The sequence below is a fragment of the Odontesthes bonariensis genome, chromosome 1 (assembly GCF_027942865.1).
Source record: "Odontesthes bonariensis isolate fOdoBon6 chromosome 1, fOdoBon6.hap1, whole genome shotgun sequence".
NCBI lineage: Eukaryota > Metazoa > Chordata > Actinopteri > Atheriniformes > Atherinopsidae > Odontesthes > Odontesthes bonariensis.
Genome location: NC_134506.1, coordinates 31681451 through 31704134, shown reverse-complemented (window position 1 = coordinate 31704134; position 22684 = coordinate 31681451). Strand labels below are relative to the sequence as shown.

Below are 22684 nucleotides of genomic sequence, written 5' to 3'. Positions count from 1 at the left end.
GGGAAACAGAAATGTGACGTCACCACGCAAGTAATCACGCTCGTTTCTTTTATTACAAAACATTGACAAATAAATAAAACAAACCAAAAAAAAAAAAAAAAAATGTAAAAATATATTTTTTTTTGGGTGGGAGTAAAAGAATGCCATACAAACAATTTGTGATAATGAGATACATCAGATTGGTCCCTGGTTTGGTAGATTGGTATGAAACAATTTACAACATATCATAGCACCATTGTGAGGTCATCGCCGCTGTTCGACTCTACTGACCTTGAAAATCACAGACATTTCACACACGCAAATTATTATTATTTTTTAAAGTAGGTTAAACAAAGGAATTAGCTGTGGATCAGATATAAAAAGAAAAAAGGGGGCCACTGCTTAAGGATTCATTCTATATAAATATAATATATTAATTTACACATTATTCACTAGAATGTACTCAGAACATACACAACTCAGGTAAACACACGGAAAGAACAGAAAAAAGGCAGCTGATCATTTTGAAATTTAAAACCAAATCTGTGGGGAAAGTGAAATTAAGACTTAGCTGCACGGCTGGAAGAAAAATAAACACTGACAGTTAAAAAAAAAAAAAAAGGAGGGATTCAGAGCCGAATCCTGTGCTTAAGTAAATCGACCAAAGATATGCAAACTAATGCCAAACACGCCAACATTTCCCCAAGGCATTCAAATCGTTACTACAATCTTAAGGAGCGAGTGACAGAAACAAGGTATTTTGTGTGGGGGAGCATGTGCAAACATTCAGCCAACATGAGATCACAATAGATTAAGCTCGTTTCGCAGCACTTGTGTTAAGAATTCAAATGTCTACTCATTGTGCCAAATTGAGAACCCGACTGCAGGATGCAGAAATCTAGCTAGCGCACCAGGAGGAAGGTGAGCCCAGCAATGCCGACGCCAGCAGCAGCAAACAGCGCTGTCTTCATGGACGAGTCCTCACTCACCACTCTGGCATTGCAGGAGAACTTGCAGAACCCTTCCTACAGGAGGGGAAAAGAGAGAGAAAAAAAAAATGTTAAAATAACATTTATACACACGTTTTAAAAGTCTCAGGCACAAACGGAGCATATTTAGGTAATGTTCCACCAGCTCTCACAGGGAAAAGAAAAAAACCATTTACATTTGGAAGTTGATATCTGCGACCTTTGATACGTCCTGACAGCTAAACAGTCTTTTCATAGTTAAAAACCTCAACTTACAAGGAGAAAAAGAAGCATCATGTCAGCTTCTTCGTTCTAGTTCTTTAAGCAAGAGCATAAAAACAAAAACAAAAAAACCAAAAAAAAAAATTGGGCAAGTCTGAGGCTGTTAACACACTCCCACAGCTGTACTTCTTTGTTGTGTTTTCAAACTGAACACTTTTGTGCAGCGGAGTGCACCTGCTCTCAGCTCCAGGTGTTCTCACCGCTTTACAGGCGCTTGTTTTTCTGGTCGTACAACACCAACGTGCAGCGCAGATAATGCCAAATTCAATACAGCTTTGACTGTCCATCTGGCAGAGCTGGTTATGCGTCTGTCGAAACCAGCTGCCAGCTGAAGAAAGGAGGGGGAAGTCTGTGTGTGTGTGTGTGTGTGTGTGTGTGTGTGTGTGTGTTGACATGGCTGTTGGGTGAGCCCATTCATAAAAGGAGGCATTCTACTTATGCTGGGCTCAGTTTGTCAAGGCGTCTGTGACTTTTGTCGACCCAGACTGAACCATAATGTTACCGTTTTTCTTGTGAATAGGCAACAACGAGGGGCTGTAGGGTTACTTTTGTTCTATTAAGACACACCGTGCATAAATAGATACTCTAAACGCTGTTTGATCGTGGCCCTGACCTCCTCTCATTGGGGCAAACATCGCTCTGATAAGGCACAACTAGAAGAAACGGCCTTTCTTTCAGTCATAAATCTAAACATTCACCTCGGCAGGAAACAAAAACGATCGTGTCAGAAGAGGTGGTTTCCAACTGTTAACACCGCTTTCAGTTTTAGAGATTTCACTTTAGACTGGCTTACTGCCCGAGATACCATCTACACCTCAGTTATCTAAAGCTTCTTTTGTGTTCTGGACTCGGACCAGCTCTACGGCAGCCGGTGTACGTTTCGGAGCAGGCGTGTGCAGAAACATACCCATCCATCATTCTCCAACAGCCAGTCTTTCTTGTGCTCTCCCAGGTAATCAGCTATGGTCTCTGCCAGCGCCTGGCAGTTTACGGGCCCCTGTCCCAGTTCCTGCCGCTGCCCGGGGTCCAGCCCCGGCTTTGTGCCCTTCTGCTCCTGCAGCTGCCTGACCAGCACCCCGGTGAAGGAGAAAATGGTAACAACCCTGCCCCAGTTCAAGTGTCCATCTCCCACCATCTCCTCCATCACCTTCCTGAGGCTGGAGCAGAGGTCCGGCCCGCATTTGTTCAGGAAGCTCTGAGCGAGAGAGTGGAAGCGGGCCTGGTTCTGCATCTCCGTTTCCTGAGCCAGGCGCCTCATGGCAGCGGCTGACCCGCTGGGAGGTGGAGGGGCTGGACATGGGCCGGTGCAGCACAGGCGCAGGTAATCCTCTGCTACAGCCCGGGTCTCTTTCCACAGCCCACTGGACATTTTCTAAGAGGCAGAAAGAAAGAAAAACGACACATCTTAACAAAATGATGACACACGAAGATGCAGTCACTGGACTGCCATAAAAAAAAACAAAAAAACAAAAAACACAAATATGGTGTGCTGATGTGACAATAAATATTTCTTGTCAGCTGACCAAAGCAATAGTCATTCAGGGTTTGGATCATAAGGTTTGCCCTTACCTCCAGTCACTATAATCAAGCTAACGACGTCGGAAACAAACTGAGAATTACAGAGACAACCTTTAGTCGCTGGGTTGTGATTAAGAGGCATATTTTGACTCTTGATATAAATGGGTTTCCAGACACTCGGATAAATTAAGCTTGGTCTCACCCGCGTTCTTTTGTAGCCATTTAATGGGACTTCAACAAAACCCATTGTCAGCTCCCTCATAATTATGACTCGTTGTCTCATAATTATAATCATACGGGTCCACCTCAAGTTATCGGGCAGAAATCCCAAACTTAATGTACGTCAGCGAGCGACGTGTCGTTAAGGTCAGACAGTTTTAAACAGCAACGTAGCAACGGCTCCATGAACGGCAAAGAAATAGCTAGTATTAGCTTTCTGTTAACCCGAGCCGGCTTATACTGAATACTACACGCAGCTTAATTTATTATCAGTAAATGCACATTGTAATTACAACAGCAGTTTGAGGGCTGCGGCTTAACGTTATTTTGCTTTTTTTCAGGGTGTTTAACCGGCGAACTTGAAGTTCATTCGCCTGCTTCCTTCTTCTTCCGCCGACTGTCACCAGAGAAATGGAGGACACAAAGGACGGTTCACAAAGACTAAAAGGAGCTAAACTTAACTACGGCAGCCAAGCAACCGACGACTGCACAAACATTTCGGTGTACTTAGACTCCTCGTTTTCACAGTGACCCCAACTTATCTGTAAAATACATGTTTTCTGTGCGGAGACTGAACAAAAAGCTTACCCTCCCAGCGATATCAGACGGCTCTCTGCACATCCAGACGGCGGAAGGAGAACCTCGTTACATTCACCGCTTCACCCCCAGCCGGCTGCGCTTTTATCGTCTGGCTCCGCCCCCAGTGTCAGGAAAACCCACAAAAGTACCCACACCGTGTAGCCTCATGGAAACTCATGAAAACAGAAGCCCGCCACAGTGGGTTATCAGCTCAGGGGAGGTATGCGCTGATATGAGGTCATTTAAAACATGAATTACTTTTGTCTTTCATTATAGCAGAACAACACTCCGAAAACTCTCACGTCCACGCAGATTCACGGGTGTCTTTTCTGGGGTACAATTCAAGCCGATTTCACTCATCACCTCAGCACAGAGATCTGAAGAAAGATTAGGGTTTTAGGACTTTAACAGCAAAGCTGCACACCAATAACCAGCATCAGGAAGTGAAACAAAGAGCTCACATAACCAAATTTATGGCAGAAGGTGCAAAGCTGTTGATATATTTAGGTACTTTCACTATGTGAATTCCCTAAAGTAAACTCATCCTTCCTTTTGATTTAACCTGGTGTTTCCCCCGAGGTGTGTCTTTCTTTGAATTCTTATTTGCGGGTCACAGTGCTGTGAATGTGATCATCTGAAATATGAAATCAGTTTCTTGTCATCAAAATTATATCTAAAAAAAAAAAAAAAAATCCCACATTTCTGAGATGTAGCTACTCTTAGCTGTGTGTGTGTGTGTGTGTGTGTGTGTGTGTGTGTGCTGCGGTTCCAACAACCTTTTGTACACGTAGAAAGTGGATTTAATGCAATAACATGTTAGTTTCTCCTAAGTTATGTGATACAGTAAGTGATGATGTGGAGACAGGTGACCTCTGAAAAAAGAATTAAGACGCGTCAAATACACTGTACGATCAATACTGCTTTGAAGGCACAGAAGCAGACAAACAGTGGCGCGAAAGTACAGAGTATGTTCTTTCAGGGAACAAACTGTGGCCAGACCGAATGTTACATCACGAAACCAAGTGCTTCTGTGAAGTAAGCTTAGTTCTGGGTTTTTGTAGGGAATCCAGCAGCATTTTGCATGTTTTAGCTCCTCGATCATTACATTTTTTGTCCCATCATCAGGATGAAGCAGCAAAGGTTTGGATGCGATGGATCACACAGCTCAAACAGGCTGGACCACTGGGATGCTTTGAATAAATCCAGAAACACAAGATCGGGACTGTGGTCCTTTGAAAATTCAGACGGAATAATGTTCACAAGTGGTATCGGACAGGTATCAATCAAATCTCCAAAACTGGGCAGAGATCTGGCCTCTCCTCACAGCACTGCAAACACCCCGCAGTCCCAGTTTGGGTAGTGTATGGACCCCTAGAGGGAGTCACTATGTGCTGATTACGGACATTGGGAGTGAATATGGGTCAAACTCAGAGGATTTACAAACACTTCTGAAATCCTGCCGCTTCTGAATGAACTCGATAATGATTCAAATCAAAATGGCACACAAAACATTTTTGGATACAAAAAACCAAACATACTGAAAATCTTCTTTATTTTTATTTTTCACAGGAACCAAACCTAAACATTTAAAAGTTGGCTTGCTTTAAGATGAAAACTACTCATTTACATGATCTTCAGTGTTATTGTCTGTAAGCCTACATGGCGGTCACAAATATGTTTTATTTCTACCAATTATTTTTGGATTTTTACACAAATAATTATTCCTCAGCTACATATATAAGTAATGACACTTGATTACACAATATCAGCCATTAAGCTAACAATAACAAAGACTTTCTATTTAAATAGACAGCTATTAAATACTCTTTCAGATGTGTTGCAAAGATGTTTGCGCTTCTGTGTCAAACCGAAGGCTTGAATCAAATCTCTCTCGCAGTAGTGTTGATACCATACAGGGACCTGGAGTACCGGTCGTCCTCACTTGAACAAAACTACAAGGACGACTCTAGGCCCAAATCTGCAGGAAAAGATGCGGTACAGAGTGTAAAATCATAAAGTAGCACCGTGGGTCACTTTGTTTTAGCTTGAAAATAGCACATAGTACAAAGACAATACACCACACATTAAAACTGAGAAGTTAACACTTATTTTTATTAGAAATCTATACTCTCATGCTTAACCCTAACTAACACAAGGCCACGTTTAACTTTGTGTTGGATCCCACCGGTTGTTTTTACACCATCGGCTGTTTTAGGTGAGACTAAACTTGTTTTATGTTCCTTGTCCCCACCGTTTTTTGAGCCAGTCGCTGAATTGGCATGTACGGTACTTTTAAAAGAACAACATTAAGTCAGCCGTCTTTGAGCTGATTAAATATGGGGTTTAAATCATTTGAACATGACTGCATTGCATTTGTATCATTTGATGAGGGTCCGTCACAGGGTTGTAACCAGGGACCTTTTTTTTTTTCCCCCCCTCCCTATTTTAATCAGCCAAGAACAAGTGATTATTTAAATGTCCCAATTATCATCAATACTAGTTTACTGGGACATTCCCAATTTGATTGGGGATGTCACAAACACAGGTGCAAAATATCTTTAACTAGAAATGCACTCAGAGAGTGCAGACCTCCGCCAACCGCCAACCTACCTGTGGATAGCGAGCCATGTATGGACATACGTTCCTGATGTGGGCTACTTGTTCTTTAGCGCTGTCAGCAGAAGAGGCATTCCCTTCACCCTATTTATTATTGAACAGCAGTGTTCGCCGTTATTAATTATTATTATGATTATTAATATTATTATTATTATTATAATAATAATAATGTTTTGTCCTGCTATATGTAGTTATGCACACTGGCTTGCCGTGCAAGTAAATCCGCGCACTATGCATTCTGTCTGGCTTTGGCTCTGTTTGGATTTGGCGCCACCTTGTGGCAGGTCGCAAGATTGCAGCACGAACAGACGAACATCCAACGAACCGACAAACCAACAGACAAACTCAGGCGATCACATAACCTCCTTGGTGGAGGTAATTATGAAATCCACAAGAAAGGGAGCCTTTTTTCTAATTACAGGAAGTCTTTTGTGATATTTCTCTCAGTGAGTTTGGCCCATTAACCTGCCGGGACTTTTGCCCCTTACTCGTGGCTGGTGCACTGCAACGAGTTAGTTACACCGCTGATTCTCAGTTGGATTAAGGTCAATACCATTCCAAAACATCTAAATATTTTCCTCTTAAACTACAACCAGAGGACTCTACAACTCGTGGGAAAGTTACATGGGGAAACTCCCTCTCACCCGTAAAGTGTTGTCCCAGGAGGCCGAGCACAGCGCTGTACCATCAGGTGACACTCTGACTCTGCTGACGCGGTTCTCGTGACCAAACAGGATGGAAACTCGAGTTCCCTTCAAAACGTCCCACACATTTATGGTGTAGTCATTGTAACCAGCGAACAGCAGGCGGCCTGGTGGAAGTGTGGGTGGTATAGGTAAAAGGGGAAGTGGGGATGAGTGGGGAATTTTGGAATAAGGGGAAGTGGAGGCAGTGAAAGATTTAGATGAGACACAGGGATCAATGCGTCATCCAACACTTAATAATCTGAGTATTAACTAGTGCACAATCATCACATGCAACAGGTTTATATGCGAGAGAGAAGAGGTCACAGAGATGAAGTGTGTTCTTCTTCAGATCTGGCATTTCTTTTTAAGGTAATTTGATTAAAGACTAACTTTATCTAGCACAAACTCCTCACCACTCATAGAGAAGTCCACACTCGATGCACCAAAGAGGACGCTGTCCTTCTGGTAGACGGCGACTTCACGGTCAGCTCTCAAATCATAGAAGCGGCACTGAGAAGCACCAACAAGCACGCAACAACGCAGACACAAACAGGACGCACAACGGTAAAATGACTGTAGTAGTTGTAAAATGTACAGCAATTATATGATGAAAAGACGACGGGTCAGTTTTAGCTTTAAGTCTGTATTTGTCGATGCTCACAGCTTTTTTTTTTTTTTAACACAAGCTGTTTTAATGTAGCTACCATTAAAACAGTGTTACTTTTCTGCATAGGCACAAAGAATGATAGGACACCCATTGTTGACCGGGAACACATGATCAAAGGAAGATAAGCAGGTCAAATGTGACTCACCGTGGCGTCATCCGAGGCAGATGCAAATGCATCTCCACTGGGGTAGTACCTGGATACAAACGGCCAAGGGCAGAATTAGATATGTTGCTGTACTAATATACTCTTTGTATGAAAGAAACTTAAGTATTTCTGTTGTTCATTTTACAGAAGCGTCAGAGCCGCAGCTTTGACTCAGTTTTACTCTAATCTATGAGATAAAAACTACACTGAAACATTTCTTACATTATTATTTATCTTTTTTTTTTTTAAATGGAGAAATAAAATGGGCAATACTTTTTTTTCCCCCCAATCAAAGGACAGGACTCACTTTACACAGTTGATGTCGGACTCATGGCTTTCAAATGACTGGATGTTCTGTCCAGAGCGCATGTCCCACACATTGGCCTTCATATCACAGCCCTGACGACGCACATGCAATCCCAAAAAAAACAAAAACAAACAAAAAAAACCAAGAAAACACAGGTGTGGTGTATTATAAATGCAGGTTCTTCAGTACGCTAGTTTCACCAAAACTACACGGAAAGAGGAACATGGTTTTCACGGTTTCCCCATGACCACTTTTATGTCAAACGCAGACCAGTGACTCTCACCCCAGAGACAAAAGTGTTTCCGGTCTCAGATGGAGCGAGGTCCAGGGACAAGACATCAGCCGTGTGACCGTGGAAACTCTGCAGCAGCTGCCCACTCTCCACATCCCACAAGGCGCATGTACCGTCCCCACTGGCGGTCAAGAGCTGTTAGGCACAGTATACACACACAGTGAGATATGCACACACGTAAACAAGAATGAGGGCACACTTCACATGTACAGTGCAAAAATACAGGGAAACAAAAACCTGTCGTCAGCCTCAGCAGGTTGGATTGACGCAGAGGCACGTACAGCGAGATTATTTTGTAGCATCTTAACAATCTTAATGAAGTAAACTACATGTCAACAGCATTCATCTACAATATAGTATGATTTTTGAGGTCAGCTGATACATCAGCCTGCAGCTTTAAATTTCGTAAACCAGCCACCGAACGAGACATAAGCCAACCACACGAGTATGAATTAGAAAAGAGGAAGCCAGATTGGGTGCGTGGTCTATCTAAACTGGATGTAGCGGGACAGCTGGTGCATACAAAGAGTGAAAATAGGTGACAGTTACCGTTAGTCCCAAGTTACATTTTTAATAGAAAGAGTGAACCGAGTCTCTGGGAAAGAGTGAGCGAGCTCAGTGATTTGGGAGCGGCTGCTCTTCAAGCATCGAGAGCAGCCAGCTGACACGATAGCGGCATCTGTCACGGATGCCTTTCAAACAACACCCAGCTGAGGTGCCTCACTATTAAAAGCCACACATGCGCAAGAAAATGGATTTTTATCAGCTGTCTAATGTAGTTGCTGGCTGCAATGCATGAAAGTGCCAAAGAAATAAAAACTTTTCAAGCCACAGACGTCGACACAATGGATGCGTTTCTGGAGTCATCTGTTCCCTTTTTTTTTTTCTTCATGTATGGCTTTAGCTGCTGGTTTTGCTTTCAATTCTCACATTTACAGCTAAACTTCCAATGGAAAAATGAAATCACCAAAAATAAACCTGACATTTAATGAGAAATACGTTTATCAGTGTTTGATTTCTCTCTTAATTTCTCACATTATCTATTTATTTATTTTAAGTGACCCTCATTCCAGGTGAACCTGCACATGATAAAGCAAAGGTCACAGTTGTTATTCAATATGGGGAAGAGGTACAATTGCTCTGAAGATGACTAATCAGAATGAAAATGAGGCAGACATGCAAAGGCATACAGACACATTCAATGCACAGAGCAAACGGCTCAGATCAGCGCCTCCTTCCCAGCATAGAAAGACTGAACGTCACTCATCTACTTAGAAATTATACAAAGCAGCACACAAAAAGCTATAACGTCAGCAAATCCTCTGATGGAAACAGATTCTGAGACACATGCAGACAGAGATCTCAGGTGGCTGGTTGATGAGAGGGCTCCTGCTGGACCTCAGGCACGAAACATCACATCCTGCCTGCACTGAGAGCTGGTTCCGCTTTTAACATGAAGGCAATCATGAGTGAGCCACAATTTAACGCGACCTTTTGCATTAGTCTGGCTTTGCTTCCCGCCTGCATGTTACCGTATAGAAAACAAACCCACAAGCTTAGGTGAGAGTTATATGTACAACTTGACATTCAATCACTGCAGCAGGTACGTTAACACCCACCAGCTAGAAAACCAGCGCACTTTATTGCTGTTCTTACATGGAAACATATAGATACAAACCAAGTATGTCATCCAAACTTGAGGGAATTGAGCCATTGAACTGTGACTCAGAAACTACAAGGACGTCTTCAAATAAGCACTGGTGTGTGCGACTGGTGTGGTCGTGTATTCTTGTATGTGATACGCAACATGGAGGGGAGGTGTGTGGGAAACAGAAAAAGAGAGGTGGCGAGTATCTGTGTGTTAAATGTTCTGCCCTCAGGGTCGGTGTGTCTCTCCTAGATAAAAGCCACTCAGTGTCTATAAATACACTCAGAGGACCAAATCCTCTTGCGTCTACTCTGGCCCCTCCTCAGCCCTGCCATCCATCTCCTCTCTCCTCTTCTCCCCCGTCTTTGCCTTATCTTCCTCCCCACCGTCCTCCTATGCTTAGCCGAGAGCCAGAGGGGAGTAAATTATTAAAGACAGATAACTCCGGTCATTTCCCAGATGGGGGCGGGGCTCACTTTAAATATAAGCTGAGTAAACAGCAATCTTTAGATAAAACATGGCAAAAATTGTAATGTCAAGTAGACCTGAAAATGTTTAAAGTGTTGTAAAAGAACATTTTGGGGGCGGTCGGTGGCGTAGTGGGTTAAGCAGCCGCCCCATATACAGAGGCTATAGTCCTCGCTGCAGCTGGCCCCGGTTCGAGTCCTGAACCGAGCGGCCCTTTGCTGCATGTCTCCCCCCTCTCTCTCTGCCCCCTGCTTCCTGTCTCTCTTCAACTGTCCTATAATTAAAAGCATAAAAAGCCCCGAAAAAATATAAAAAAAAAAAAAAAAAAAAAAAGAACATTTTGGAGGGTGGTAAATACAACTGATGGAACCTTTTAGTTTTGACTTAAAGATGTGATGTGTGACAGCCTCTAACTCCAAAACAAAGACAAAATCTAAAATGAAACGTTGACATTTTTGGAAGCAAAACTTCCTTTAAAAAAAAAAAAAAAAAAAGCTACATTTTAAGAACGTTGCACCAAGCTGTTGATGGCTACGTTAGTTCCATCATATGTACAGTAAAGTTGCACATATTGTGCTTTAGATTGTTAGATAGGAAAGCTGTGGCACTGCTGTGGTTGTTAGTTTGGCTGATGATTATCCCTAAGTGCTGCACTCAGGTCAGGTGAGACATGTCAGCCCAGGGAGATCCTCTCAGGTGTGAGGGGGAAGCCTCCTGTTGTTCTATATCAAGAGTGGGTCATGGCATGTGTGTACACTCTGGTCACATTATACTACCGAGTACATCCAAGCAGAACCTGACAAAGACTGATTACTTCTACTCGTATACTCCGCAAAATGTAATCACTGCTTACCTGCATGTCAGAGGTGGTGAAGGTGCACCCTGACACATAGTTGGTGTGCATGGCAACGGCCTTCTTTTTTGCAGCCAAGTTATCGTCTTTGTCTAGTGACAGCGGGATCACTGAACACTTGTTGTCCAGGCCGCTGTAGGTGGAGACAAAAATTGAGGTTAAATAAGGTTAGTTTTACTGGTGAGGTGACCAAGTCCTCTCGCTGTAAATAAAGCTGTACACATGCCCTTAGCAACTCTCCACGAAATGTCAGACACAGTTTATCGAAGCTCCCACGAGGGTTGTCAAAAAATTTGATTGAGGCACTATTTGACACCATAAACTAGCATCCAAATAGATACTCTTTTGCGTCAGTATGGAGGATACTAAGCGCAGGCTTCGCCTCCTCAAGTTGACACACAGCTTCCCACAGCACCACTCCAGATCCACGGATCGCTCCTCCCCTCACCAATAGCTGAATACATGTTGAGTTCACAACACAGAGATGGCTGCTGTTGCCAAAATGAAACTTAACATTGTTTGTAATGTTTATAAGATCCAGACAGTATTCTATGACTATGTTGGGAGACTAGGAGAGATTCACCAGTACAATAAGTGTGTATGTTTACGTGTGTTCTGTGAGTCAGAGTCAGAGTGGGTCAGCTAACGGTCACTCTCACTTTCCTCTCATTTCACTTTGGTATCAAGGTGTATTTCACTTGGGTTTAATACACCATTCAAACCTGTGCAGCAACAGTCCTGAATTAATAAGGACAAGATGTGGAATTCAGATCAGAAGACAGAGATCAACTCTTTCTGTCATGACACAGTCTTGCAGTTAATAAGGTAAAGTTACAGCAAAGAAAAAAAACAAAGTCGTGTATGTCACGTTCAGCTATCGCTGTGACCCAATATTTGTGGGAATAACTAGTCTGCCGACTCAAAGACTTTAACGTAAGACACTGGTGGAGCAAACACATGACACACGTGAGCTGCAGCTTGTCGGTCTGTAGGAATCGACGAATCAGTGTTTTTCCTTTAAATTGAAAGGAAAATGGTAGTTCCTGAATGAGGCTCTCTTTGACCAAAGAGATAGAAAAATTTTGAAAGCATTGCATTTAAGTCGATTTAAGCAGTTCTTAAGCAGCTCCTATTTTCAGTTTGGAGAAAAGTTAGTCTGCAGCTGTTTTTTTAAACATTTTCAAAGGCACCGAGTATATTTCCCGGTTATCGAGTTGGAATTACGAGTAACATGACAACTCTGATTTACAGATAACCGATGGAGCCATATTACTCTAAATTAATTTTTTTTTTTTAATATACAATATGTTAGTTACACTTTGTACACCACCCCTTTTACCATGAAGACAATAAATGCTATTGTTTCAATCTTGCATGACGTGCACGCCGTGAATTAGAAAGCACCGATATCATTACATCCACATTGCTTCGTTATCTCAAGCCCTTCAAATTTTTTTTTTTTAAAAACAACTCCCCAAGCTTTAATGTATATTTACTTCTTGGTCTGACCACTCCTGAAATAAGCCCAATTTAAAAAAAAAAAAAAGAAAAAAAAAGACATTGCCTCAAAATACATTCAGAAGTAGCATTTACCTAAATCAGAGAAGTATGACGATTTAGTGTATACCAACTACAAAAATGTCTTATATACAGTTAGTATTCTGCACAGAGTTGGGTCCCAGCACATACTTTTAGTTTTCCTCTGCAGCTCTCAAAGAGTGCAAACATTTGAGGCCAAATTTAGTAGAATAAGTCTGGCGACATTCTAGAAAACTCAATCGATCCAGAAGGAGCAGTAAGCTCACATCTCATCTGGTGTTGCCTGTGTGTGCTCTGAGTCCAGCTGCTTGTCCTGGTTCAGAACTATTCGTTTCAATTTTAAAAATACAAACATACTTTTACAAGTGGAATGAATATGTTTGAAGCTGCGCGAAAAAGTCAAGGAACAGCAGTGTTTGGGTTAATTATGAGATTATGCTGTCGTCAAATGAGGTACAAAATATCACTCTAAATTAATTTTAATCATGCTGTACTTAAAAAAAGTAGCTGCGTGTGTAAAGAACAAACTCTTGAAAAAGAGCCACTTTAGCCATTTGAATTATTAATCGCGAGTCTTTTTCTTGAAAAAGTATAAATTTACTCCATAATAAGTCCAAGAAATACAAATGAGTTGAATATGTGACAAAAATGAATAAACAAACAAAAAAAAAAAATAATCTCTTTACGCACCCACATGCCACAGCACAACCCGAGGGAGCATATGCACACGCCATTACCCATGTACATGGCAGGGTCATCCCGTGCTCCTGAGGACAGAGATAACACATGCATGAACACACAAAGTAATGCACCAGAAAGAGACTCATTCGCTGTAAATAAAAACCCATTCTTTTTTATATCATCTCACGTGTGTGTGTGTGTGTGTGTGTATATATATCTATATATATATACACACACACATATATACACACACACACACACACACACACACACACACAGCAGCGCGACTGGACGTGGTTTGTATTACGTGCCTATGCTCCATTAAGAGCATCGTGCCTCTGGTAAAGGTAGACATAACATAAACCACTAAACCAGGCCAAATCCTGGCTATCATTAACGCGCGCGCACACACATACATATTAACACACACAGAGTCTTAAAAGCGACCAGATGGATAGATAATCTTTAAATGCATATTTCCATCTAATCAAGTCCCTTCCCCTCCTCTTAGGGGCGTAGAGGAGCGCAGGCCCTCCAGCTCAATTGCAGCTGATCTGAGCATTTTTTTGTACTTATGATATTACTGAGAAATAAAAAAGCACATACATATGAGAGTAAAGCTTTAGATGTATTCAAAACTGGAAAAAGTTACTTTTGTAGTTACGGGCACCTGCCCGACCTCAACAAGCTACTTTTGTTGCACACGCTCCAAAGTGTGTGCAAAATGAATTCTGTAGCACCGGTTAAATCACTTTAATGTTAGATTAATCATTAACATCAACGTTAACAATGGATGGGTTAAATTATGTTGCTGAACTGATGAATGAGGACCCTGTTCAAAAGTAAAACAATGTTTAAATCTTATACTTACACAAATTAAATAGAACTCCACTAATACTGTTACCAGGTATCATGACAGAAAAGAGTGGACTGATTCAAAATGTGCATTCTTTTTAAAAAAAACTTAGCTTTTTTCCTCTAAAAGAAAAAAGACTCCAGTTTGTTTTATATACACACCCCCTTTACTGAGTCCAACCCCCCCCCCAGAAGTCTACTCACCTTATTAAGAGTGAAAGCATCCCAGACGATCATTTTTCCATCCTAAATTAGAGAAGCACACCTGAATTTTAGGGCTACACGGCATTAAATAAGCATCGCTGTGTCATACACGCAACGCTGACTTCCGAACATGTGTTTGTGTTGCGTTTACCTGTGAAGAGCTGACCAGGCGACGTTTGTCTTTGCACCAGTCCATGCACAGCACCTTGTTCCCGTGACCCTTCAGCACACGTCTGGTCTTTATGGAGAGAGCACTCACCAACTCCACCTTCTCAGCTACCTGTTGCACTAACACACAGGTAACACACGCACACACATTTACCACCAGGTTCTCTAATGTCCATGATGGAAAAAGTACAAATTATTTATTTGTTCATTTAATTAGAAGATCAGTTTTTCACGTTGTCATAACTTGTATGTCAACAGACTTTGATTTAAAATCCTTTTTTTTCATGCAAAAATAAGCAACATTTGCAGCTGTGGTGGAGGAGAAAGCACAAAGATGAGTTTTTGGGGGTGAGCAGAAACAAAAAGAAGCAGAACAAGTGTTAAAACTGGAAGTAAGGAGCCTCATTGCAGCTCTGAAGCACACAACTGAAGGAGGGCAGCGAGTGTCATCAGCAGTTTCACTAACATCACTAAACATCACCGACTACAAATAACAGCTGATAATACTGAACCAGCTGCATATTCCAAGTAAACAACACCGTGTATCAGTATGAAATACGACAGAGTTATGATTGTGGGTGAAGCTTTATCGTTGTTCTTTCTCTTGTTTGTTTGTTTGTTTAATGGAGCCACTTACACTCTACGTCGCTGAGCTTCCCCCGCTCCTCCTCCAGCTTCTTCTTCAGAGTTTCGCTCTCCTTCTTCAGTGATGCCAGAGATTCCCCTTTTTGGAGCCCCTGACAAGCCATCTTCGAGAGGCGAACAACAAAGAGAGAAAAAGGAAGAGGGAAGGGAGCCGAGCGGGACAAGGGACACAAGGGAAATTTTGGAGAAAGGTCGGCTGTCAGATGTTTGTTGAAATAGTCCTCGAGCGCGACGGTGACGCTGCCGCGCGTGCCACTCTCTGCTCTGTACCCTCCCCCCACATGTCCGCTATTCTGTGCCACTGTGGTCTTGTGGACACGTTTGACCCGGAGCAAACACAGCTTTTGCTTTATTCCTTTAGTCCACCCGGCGTTAGAGAGCTCAGTTCTGTCGATATTTTTCAAAAACTCAAAATAAGCTGCAACCGCTATATTTCTCTAATGATAGCTCAAGTTAATGCCTCCCAGTGTAAAATTGTCCAATGATACTCACAACACAGACATACAGCCACAGAGGGTTAAACACATTGAAAGGATTGTAAGCTGAAATAAAATATCAATATTCCAACTGGGCCTTGTTCAACATGGATATTAGAGAAATTGTTACTAAAAGCAACACAAATTGAGCTCAGGTTGATTTGGCTTATCAATTCAAAGTAAACACAAGAAACTTGTGCTAAAGAAAAAGACTCAGTGCATAATTCCCTATAATCCCTATATAGACCAGTGAGCAGTGCTGACCAACATGTCATTGGAGTCATCAGGTGGGAACCTCGGAGGCTAGACAATGACCACTGGCGTCCCAGTCACCCCCCTAATGCCAGCCAACACTGTTCCTCACGTAAACAGTCCTATAATCACTAAACAATGCCAGCAAAAACAAAACCATACAGGCCACCTCACCTCAAATGGTCACCTGGTTTCAAAAAGCTCACATGGGACACACCATCGAAATAATATGCGTAGACGCCTCATGGCGTGCTGGAACGTAACAGCGTCGCCGCCATATTGGATGGGTCTCCTCACTCTATGAGCAACTATGTTCGTATTTAGTGCGGTTTACGGTTGCAATAACCGGCGCAGTATTGATACCAGATCGCGTGGGATTACCGTTCACAAGTAAGATTAAACAATAATTTAGGTTATTTTACCATATAAAATATAATGTCATCATAACTAACGTTACGTGTAACGCTATTACAGCGGGGACTGGTAGCCTACTCTCTCTCATCGTCTCTTGTTGTTTTGTTTTTTTCTTCTTCATATTTTAAAGGTTTCCCAGTGATACAGGCTTGAGGAGGCAATGGGTAGTTGCTATAAGACGGGAGGGTTTGTTGCGACTGAGTCGTCAAAGCTTTGACAGGACGGGTGAGATTGTCAGGCTTAGAGATGATGCTTGTGTCATTTGTGGTGTCTGTATTTCACAAAGTAAGGCTGCACCACATCGCAAAATTAACTACCCTGGAGTTACAGAGTGCCAGTATACGCAAGAAGCTGTGCAAAACAGTTCTTTTTCAAGGGTTTTAGCTCCCCAGCCCCAGTTGCAAGCCTAACAGGGTAGTGTAGGACGTTGGAATGACCTGGAATTATAACGCTTTCTAACTTTTCTATGCCTTTAAAAAAATGTATTGAGCTCGTACATTATATGTGCAACATTATATTACATGTACTGCGTCAATGTTTACTTCCACCATATAACTGTTTTTACTACTCGACACTTTATTTATTTATTTATTTTTATTCACGACTACTTTTTTCATTGTTGTTTTTTTCCCTGTTTTTCTTGAGTGCCAACAAAATTTTGTTGTAGGAATACAATGACAAATAAAAAAATCCTTGAATCCTATTAATGGGAGCTTGTATGTATGTATGTATAGATAGATAGATAGATAGATAGATAGATAGATATACTTTATTGATCCCGAAGGAAATTCAAGCATCCAGTAGCAGCCATAATAAAGCAATAAAAATGTTTATACAATTATAAACACTTTAAAACAATCTAAGAATTTAAAAAACAATAAAAAAAAACAGTTTAAAAATATAAAGTGATCAGTGAAATTCAGAAGTGCCATCACTGAGAGCTGTTGTACAGCCTGATGGCCAGAGGAACAAGAGTTTTTGAGTCTGTTGGTGGAGCAGGATTAAGACAACAATCCTGCTCAATCCTATATATGTATGTATTAGTGTGTGTGTGTGTGTGTGTGAGAGAGAGAAACAAATTTAAATGAACAATCAAACTTGTTATTTCATTAAAATATAAAATTTATATTTAAATTAATTTATACATTTATCAATATGCCATAGACTACCATATGTCTTTGTTAAAGAGCATAATACAAAGTCTTTCAGCATGAAAGCACATATTTTTAATGTGTGACAGCGTCCTGTATCATAACTAAATCTCTGCTGTTTGTAACAAACCAAACCGTGTGAAAATCCGGTAAAAATTTGGGGAGTTAGGATTATTGTAGTTGGGGATATACACCTTCCTCAGTCGAAATAAATGCAATGTGGGGGCATTGGAGACCCATCGAAGATGGCGGCCGAGCTGATACGTCAGCTCCAATAGGCAGCGTCAGTCTATGATGCGTCTACGTAAATATGTCTATGGGCTACACCCTCCACTTAAACATATCCTGGATTTCTTCCTTGCTTCTTCCAAGAGTCTGTTTACCCTAAGTGTTCCCCCTGCTGGGCCCCAAGCTAGTATTACTTCTTCTAATCCAAATCCACTGACAAGACTTTACTGCCTCATCTGACAATTCCTTCACTATTTTCCTCACACTCTGTCCACTTTCACCCAACTCCTTCAACAATGAGACAACAGACTTTGCAACAAATCCTCTACATCCTACTTCCACTGGACATATCCTAACTTTCCATCCTCGCTGCTCTGCTTCTGCCCCCAACTCCACATATCTAAGCTTTTTCCTTTCATATGCTTCTACTACTAATTCCTCCCAAGGAACAGTCAGCTCTATGAAATAGACTCTCATTCTACTCCTAGACCACATGACTATATCAGGCCTTTGTAGGGGCTATTTCCTGGGGAACAACTAGCTTATCTCCTAAATCTACCTGCATCTCCCAATCACAAGCATCCTCTAAGCTGCCGTGCCTCCTTATCGTCTTTTTAACTTTCTCCCCCTCTTGAACAGACTGATTTGCCACTCTCTTCACCTTAGGCCCTCCTAAATTTACCTGCCTTCGTTTATCTTTAATACCTGCAGCTAAACTTCTTAATACTTGGTCATGTCGCCATGTATACCGGCCTTGTGACAGACTAACCTTACAACCTGACAAAATATTCCTTAGAGTTGCAGTACCTGAACATAACGAACATACCGGGTCTCTATTTACCCAGAGTTTTAGGTTCTGGGGAGTTGGCAATACATCATATGTTGCCCCAATCAAAAATCTAATACTCCTTTCGTCCATACTCCACAGTTCTTTCCAACTAAGCTCTTTCTTCTCTACACCTTCCCAATTCAATAATCTTCCCTGCTTAGCCTGAGACACTGCCTTTGCACCGCTTAACATTTCCTCCTGTCTAAGAATCTGCTCAACAACTAGCTTTCTCTTCTCTTTGGGACCTGCTCTACTCCACACTGGTTTGCCTGGGCCAAGCCCCAAGCCTCCCCGGCCTATTTGAACATTACCCACAATCTCCGTATGTCTAAGAGTTGCTTCTGCCTCCTGAGCTGCAACTCTTGGTTTCCATTTCCTCCCCTTGGTTGGGTTTGGAACCACCTTACGAACTACCACATCTTTACTCCCAGCTAACAGGAGCTCTGTTGTAACTTTAGTACATTTAAACTCCTCTACTAGACTAGATACTGGGAGCTGGAGTATGCCTTTCCCATACAGTGCCACAGTACTTCAACATCTAGGAACACATAGCCACTTCCTAATATAAAAACTAACTAATCTTTCAATTTTTTTCTGCAACAGATGATGGAATCTCATACACAGACAGTGGCCACATCAACCTAGGAAACAATCCAAACTGCAGACACCACAGCTTCAACTTTCCTGGAAGCCCTGATTTATCTATTCTATCCAGTCCCTTAGCAACATCTTCCCGAAACTGCACTGACTGCTCTCCATCATTCATGTCTGCCTGATACCACCTGCCTAAACTCTTTACTGCCTTTTCCTTTATTATTGGAATGCTTTCTTCATCTATTACAAACTTTCTATCACTTAATTTCCCTCTACTTATTGAGATACTTCTAGACTTAGTAGGTTTGATTTTCATACCAGCCCACTTTAGATTTTTATTAAGTCTCAAGTATTCTCTTCATACATGGCTAACGTCATATCATCCATGTTCCTTCCAGCAGTCATGTGACACGTCATGACATCACGGCGAAAATGGGTGTTGAAACGAGTCAGTTGTTCGATAGGAAACAATAACAAACATGGCAATGTGTAGTTCGGTTCCCGAGGGTCGTTTTTGGTGGACAAAAAGACAATTTTGGAATACTATAGTGTATGACTTCGGCGATCGATTAATTTGTGCGCGCGCCTGTGGAACACGGAAGCTGAGAGAGGTAGGTGCGCTGTTTTTGAAATCTCCAAATGTATAATGTCTGTGCTAGCTAATGGTATGGTTAGCCCCTGGGTTGAATTGTATTGCTACTGACAACACAGCCAAATCGGTCAAAAGTATTTTGATACACGTTAAGAGCCTCAGAAAATGTTAAACGCTTGCCCGAAAGAGCCCGCTTTCATAGAAATCAGCGCAATTGGAAAACTTTGCGCAACGGGCATGAAAATTTCTCGCGGTTTTCCCTTTGGTCAACTTCCCTGGGTCTCCAACAGATGGGATATGTTTGTAAAATGGCCGGAATTCTCCTTTAAGCTATTCTTTTCTAAATAACTAGCTAATCTTGGTGCAACCGCACTAAAGAAAATCTTCCCCTCTACATTTAAGAGAGAGATCATCCTTTGCACGCCTGACTACCTCCTCAACCTCCTTCCACCTAGGTGGTCTAACATCCATCTTATGAGCTATTTCTCCTAATGGTGGCATGCCAGGTAGAAGGCCTACTACTCTACACTGCTCAAGATCTGAATATGTATTTCTTAGATACTCTTCCACCTCTGACTTTGTTGCCTTAAGCTGCCCTCCCTTTTCCTGGTTAAACAACCCTTTAACAAACTTGAACGGGTCCCTGTAAAACGCAGCCCTTACATATTCTTTCTTCTTTCTCTTTTTCCTAAGACATTCAGCCCTTCTGAGTATTGCTAGCCTGCTTCTCAATTCTTCCTGCAAAACATTAATGCCCTCTCTTCTTCTGTAGCTCTTTTCCACTGCTTTCTTAAATTTCTTCTTTCCTTAACCAATTTCTCCATCTCTTTTTGCCATCTAGACTTAACTAAATGTACTTTTTCAACCCTCTTTCTATCTTGCACCCCAAATCTCTCTACACCATAGGAGTAAATTATATCTCCCATCTTCTCTAGCCTATGGCTTACATTTCCTCCTAACCTACCCAATATTATTGACAAATCTTTATTGACTGCCTCCCATTCTTTGTTGCTATTAGCCCTAGGCCACTGAACTCTGGCTTTCTGCTCCATATTTATCTCTATAACCGGCCTATTCACCTCAGTATCAGCTGCATCCCATATTAGAACCTCCTCCTCCACCTCTAGCTATTGATATCCTTTTGACTGTGGTTTTCTACCTGCCGCTGGACTTCATCCGACTTACTCGTTTGACTTCTTAAAAAGTACTGATCGATGCGGCCACACTGCCCTTCTTTTACCACGCATCTTTTTCTTCCCTGATGCATTTTAAGGCCTCTAACTGTCGTTACTTTTTGCCAGCCACAAGGACAAACCTGGAGCTTATTTCTCTCTGGCCTACCACTTTTATTTTCTCCAGCTACGCTCTCTTTGCTCTGAGAACTATTCTGCCCAGTTCTAGCCCCAGAGAATAAGTCCGTGCCCCTATCCTTCAGAGTCACATCTCCACCTCATAGTCATGTTCGTTCCAGTGTCAGTTGCCATGTAGTCTGCCTGTGAGTCATCTTCCGCCCCTGCTCTTGCTGACCCTAGGGGTATTCTCCTTAATTTACTTGTAGCTTATGCTGGTTGTAACAAAGCTGCTAGGCCTTGCTACTGCTACCATGGATTGCTAGCCTATGGCAGCACCTTTGGGGTCTTTGCCTCCTGTCAGCTGTCTTTCCAATCTGTCACATGGTCTTTCCCTTGTTGTCAGCTGCCCTATTCACAACAGTCACTTGCTAGGCTAGATTTGGATTCAAGGTAAACACAAGAAACTTGTGCTAAAGAAAAAAATGGACCAGACTCAGTGAATAATTCCCTATAATCCCTATATTGATTTGGCTTATCAAAGCTAACTATGCAGTAGTGCTAATACCAGCTAACAAGAGGGGTTAATAAGAGTTTAGCTGATAGCTCAGTGCTGGTAGTGCAGCAGAAAGTAGTTGCTCTCTTGAAAATTGGTAGCTTTTTTTTTTTTTTTTATCAATTATTATTTTTAATTTTAGCCTCGGGGCCAAATCAAAGTATACCCAAGCTCTCTGATCCACACATGTGAAAATAGCATGTTAAATAACGTGCGTGTACTGATAAAGCGGCGACAGCACACACTGGTGTGGCGTAGGCTGAGAAATGAGGAGGCAGAGTCGGGGCCCTCATAACTTCTCTGCATATATGCGATACTTCAAAACAGTTGTTTATCAAAAGGTGTTGCAGTGGGGTGCGTCCTTAGATCAAGAAATGGGGAGCAAGGCGTGTGAGATAGTCAGCTAATTGAAAGGACAGTTCTACAACTGAATTAAATCAATCTTTTATTACATAAAGAAAGTCATCTGTCTCTCTTACAGATGATTGACCCACTGAGATTGAAACCATTAACCAGTTGGTAATTTGGTTCACTTTATAGGATGACGAGGTGAAACAAGCAGTTAAATAAGCTAAAAGCTAATAAGTAGAAAATATATATTTGTAAATGTCATTCTGCAGCAGTTCAGTGATGGAAACTGAAGGAGAGCATTACCACTTCTAGGCAGAAGGAGCAGTAGTTGGTGGCTTCACTCTTAATGTAGATGTTCATCAGAGGACTTGCTTTCCCACAGCTGTCACATGGGCCAAAAGTGGCCGCCATGAACGTCTGGTCACACATGGCTGCAGAGGATCACCAAATCACCTGTGGAAAACCAACACATAAAGATGAACTCTGGAGCTGGGGATTGTTTTTGATTTTTCTTTAATCAAGACGTTTTATTTTATTTTTATGATCACAGTCTACGTGTGTGTGTGTGTGTTATAGTTGGTGGAGGCTAAACAGGAGATAAGTAGTTGGTAATCTACTCCAGTCTGATCCTTC

At 41.9% G+C, this 22684-nt stretch overlaps 1 protein-coding gene across 3 annotated transcripts; it reads right to left on the bottom strand.

The window, feature by feature from the left end:
* Window positions 1-34: 34 nt before the first annotated feature.
* On the bottom strand, window positions 35-15566 carry LOC142379165 (guanine nucleotide-binding protein subunit beta-5b-like). Of its 3 annotated transcripts, XM_075464311.1 has the most exons (12): window positions 15312-15566; window positions 14658-14794; window positions 14507-14548; window positions 13457-13533; window positions 11228-11360; window positions 8250-8393; window positions 7967-8058; window positions 7660-7708; window positions 7261-7357; window positions 6806-6972; window positions 2137-2265; window positions 35-1004 (listed from the first exon to the last, which is right to left on the bottom strand). In XM_075464311.1, exons 1-12 carry the CDS (start codon window positions 15421-15423, stop codon window positions 882-884), a joined length of 1302 nt encoding a protein of 433 aa, XP_075320426.1. In that variant the 5' UTR covers window positions 15424-15566; the 3' UTR covers window positions 35-881. The 3 variants fall into 3 exon arrangements, with proteins under 3 accessions (XP_075320426.1, XP_075320419.1, XP_075320414.1); XM_075464299.1 differs by lacking the exons at window positions 35-1004; window positions 2137-2265 and adding an exon at window positions 5084-5523 and having other exon boundaries at window positions 15312-15565; XM_075464304.1 differs by lacking the exons at window positions 6806-6972; window positions 7261-7357; window positions 7660-7708; ... (5 more) ...; window positions 14658-14794; window positions 15312-15566 and adding an exon at window positions 3555-3638 and having other exon boundaries at window positions 2137-2601.
* Window positions 15567-22684: the final 7118 nt, after the last annotated feature.

What these genes read in the sequence shown, in the direction of transcription:
- LOC142379165 (XM_075464311.1), bottom strand. Translation starts at nt 15,423, where the DNA reads ATGGCTTGTCAGGGGCTCCAAAAAGGGGAATCTCTGGCATCACTGAAG. An exon ending in ATGCTTTCACTCTTAATAAG is followed by an intron (nt 13,534 to 14,506) that starts GTGAGTAGACTT and finishes CTCTGTCCTCAG; the next exon opens with GAGCACGGGATGACCCTGCC. An exon ending in TCCGACATCAACTGTGTAAA is followed by an intron (nt 7,709 to 7,966) that starts GTGAGTCCTGTC and finishes GTTTGTATCCAG; the next exon opens with GTACTACCCCAGTGGAGATG.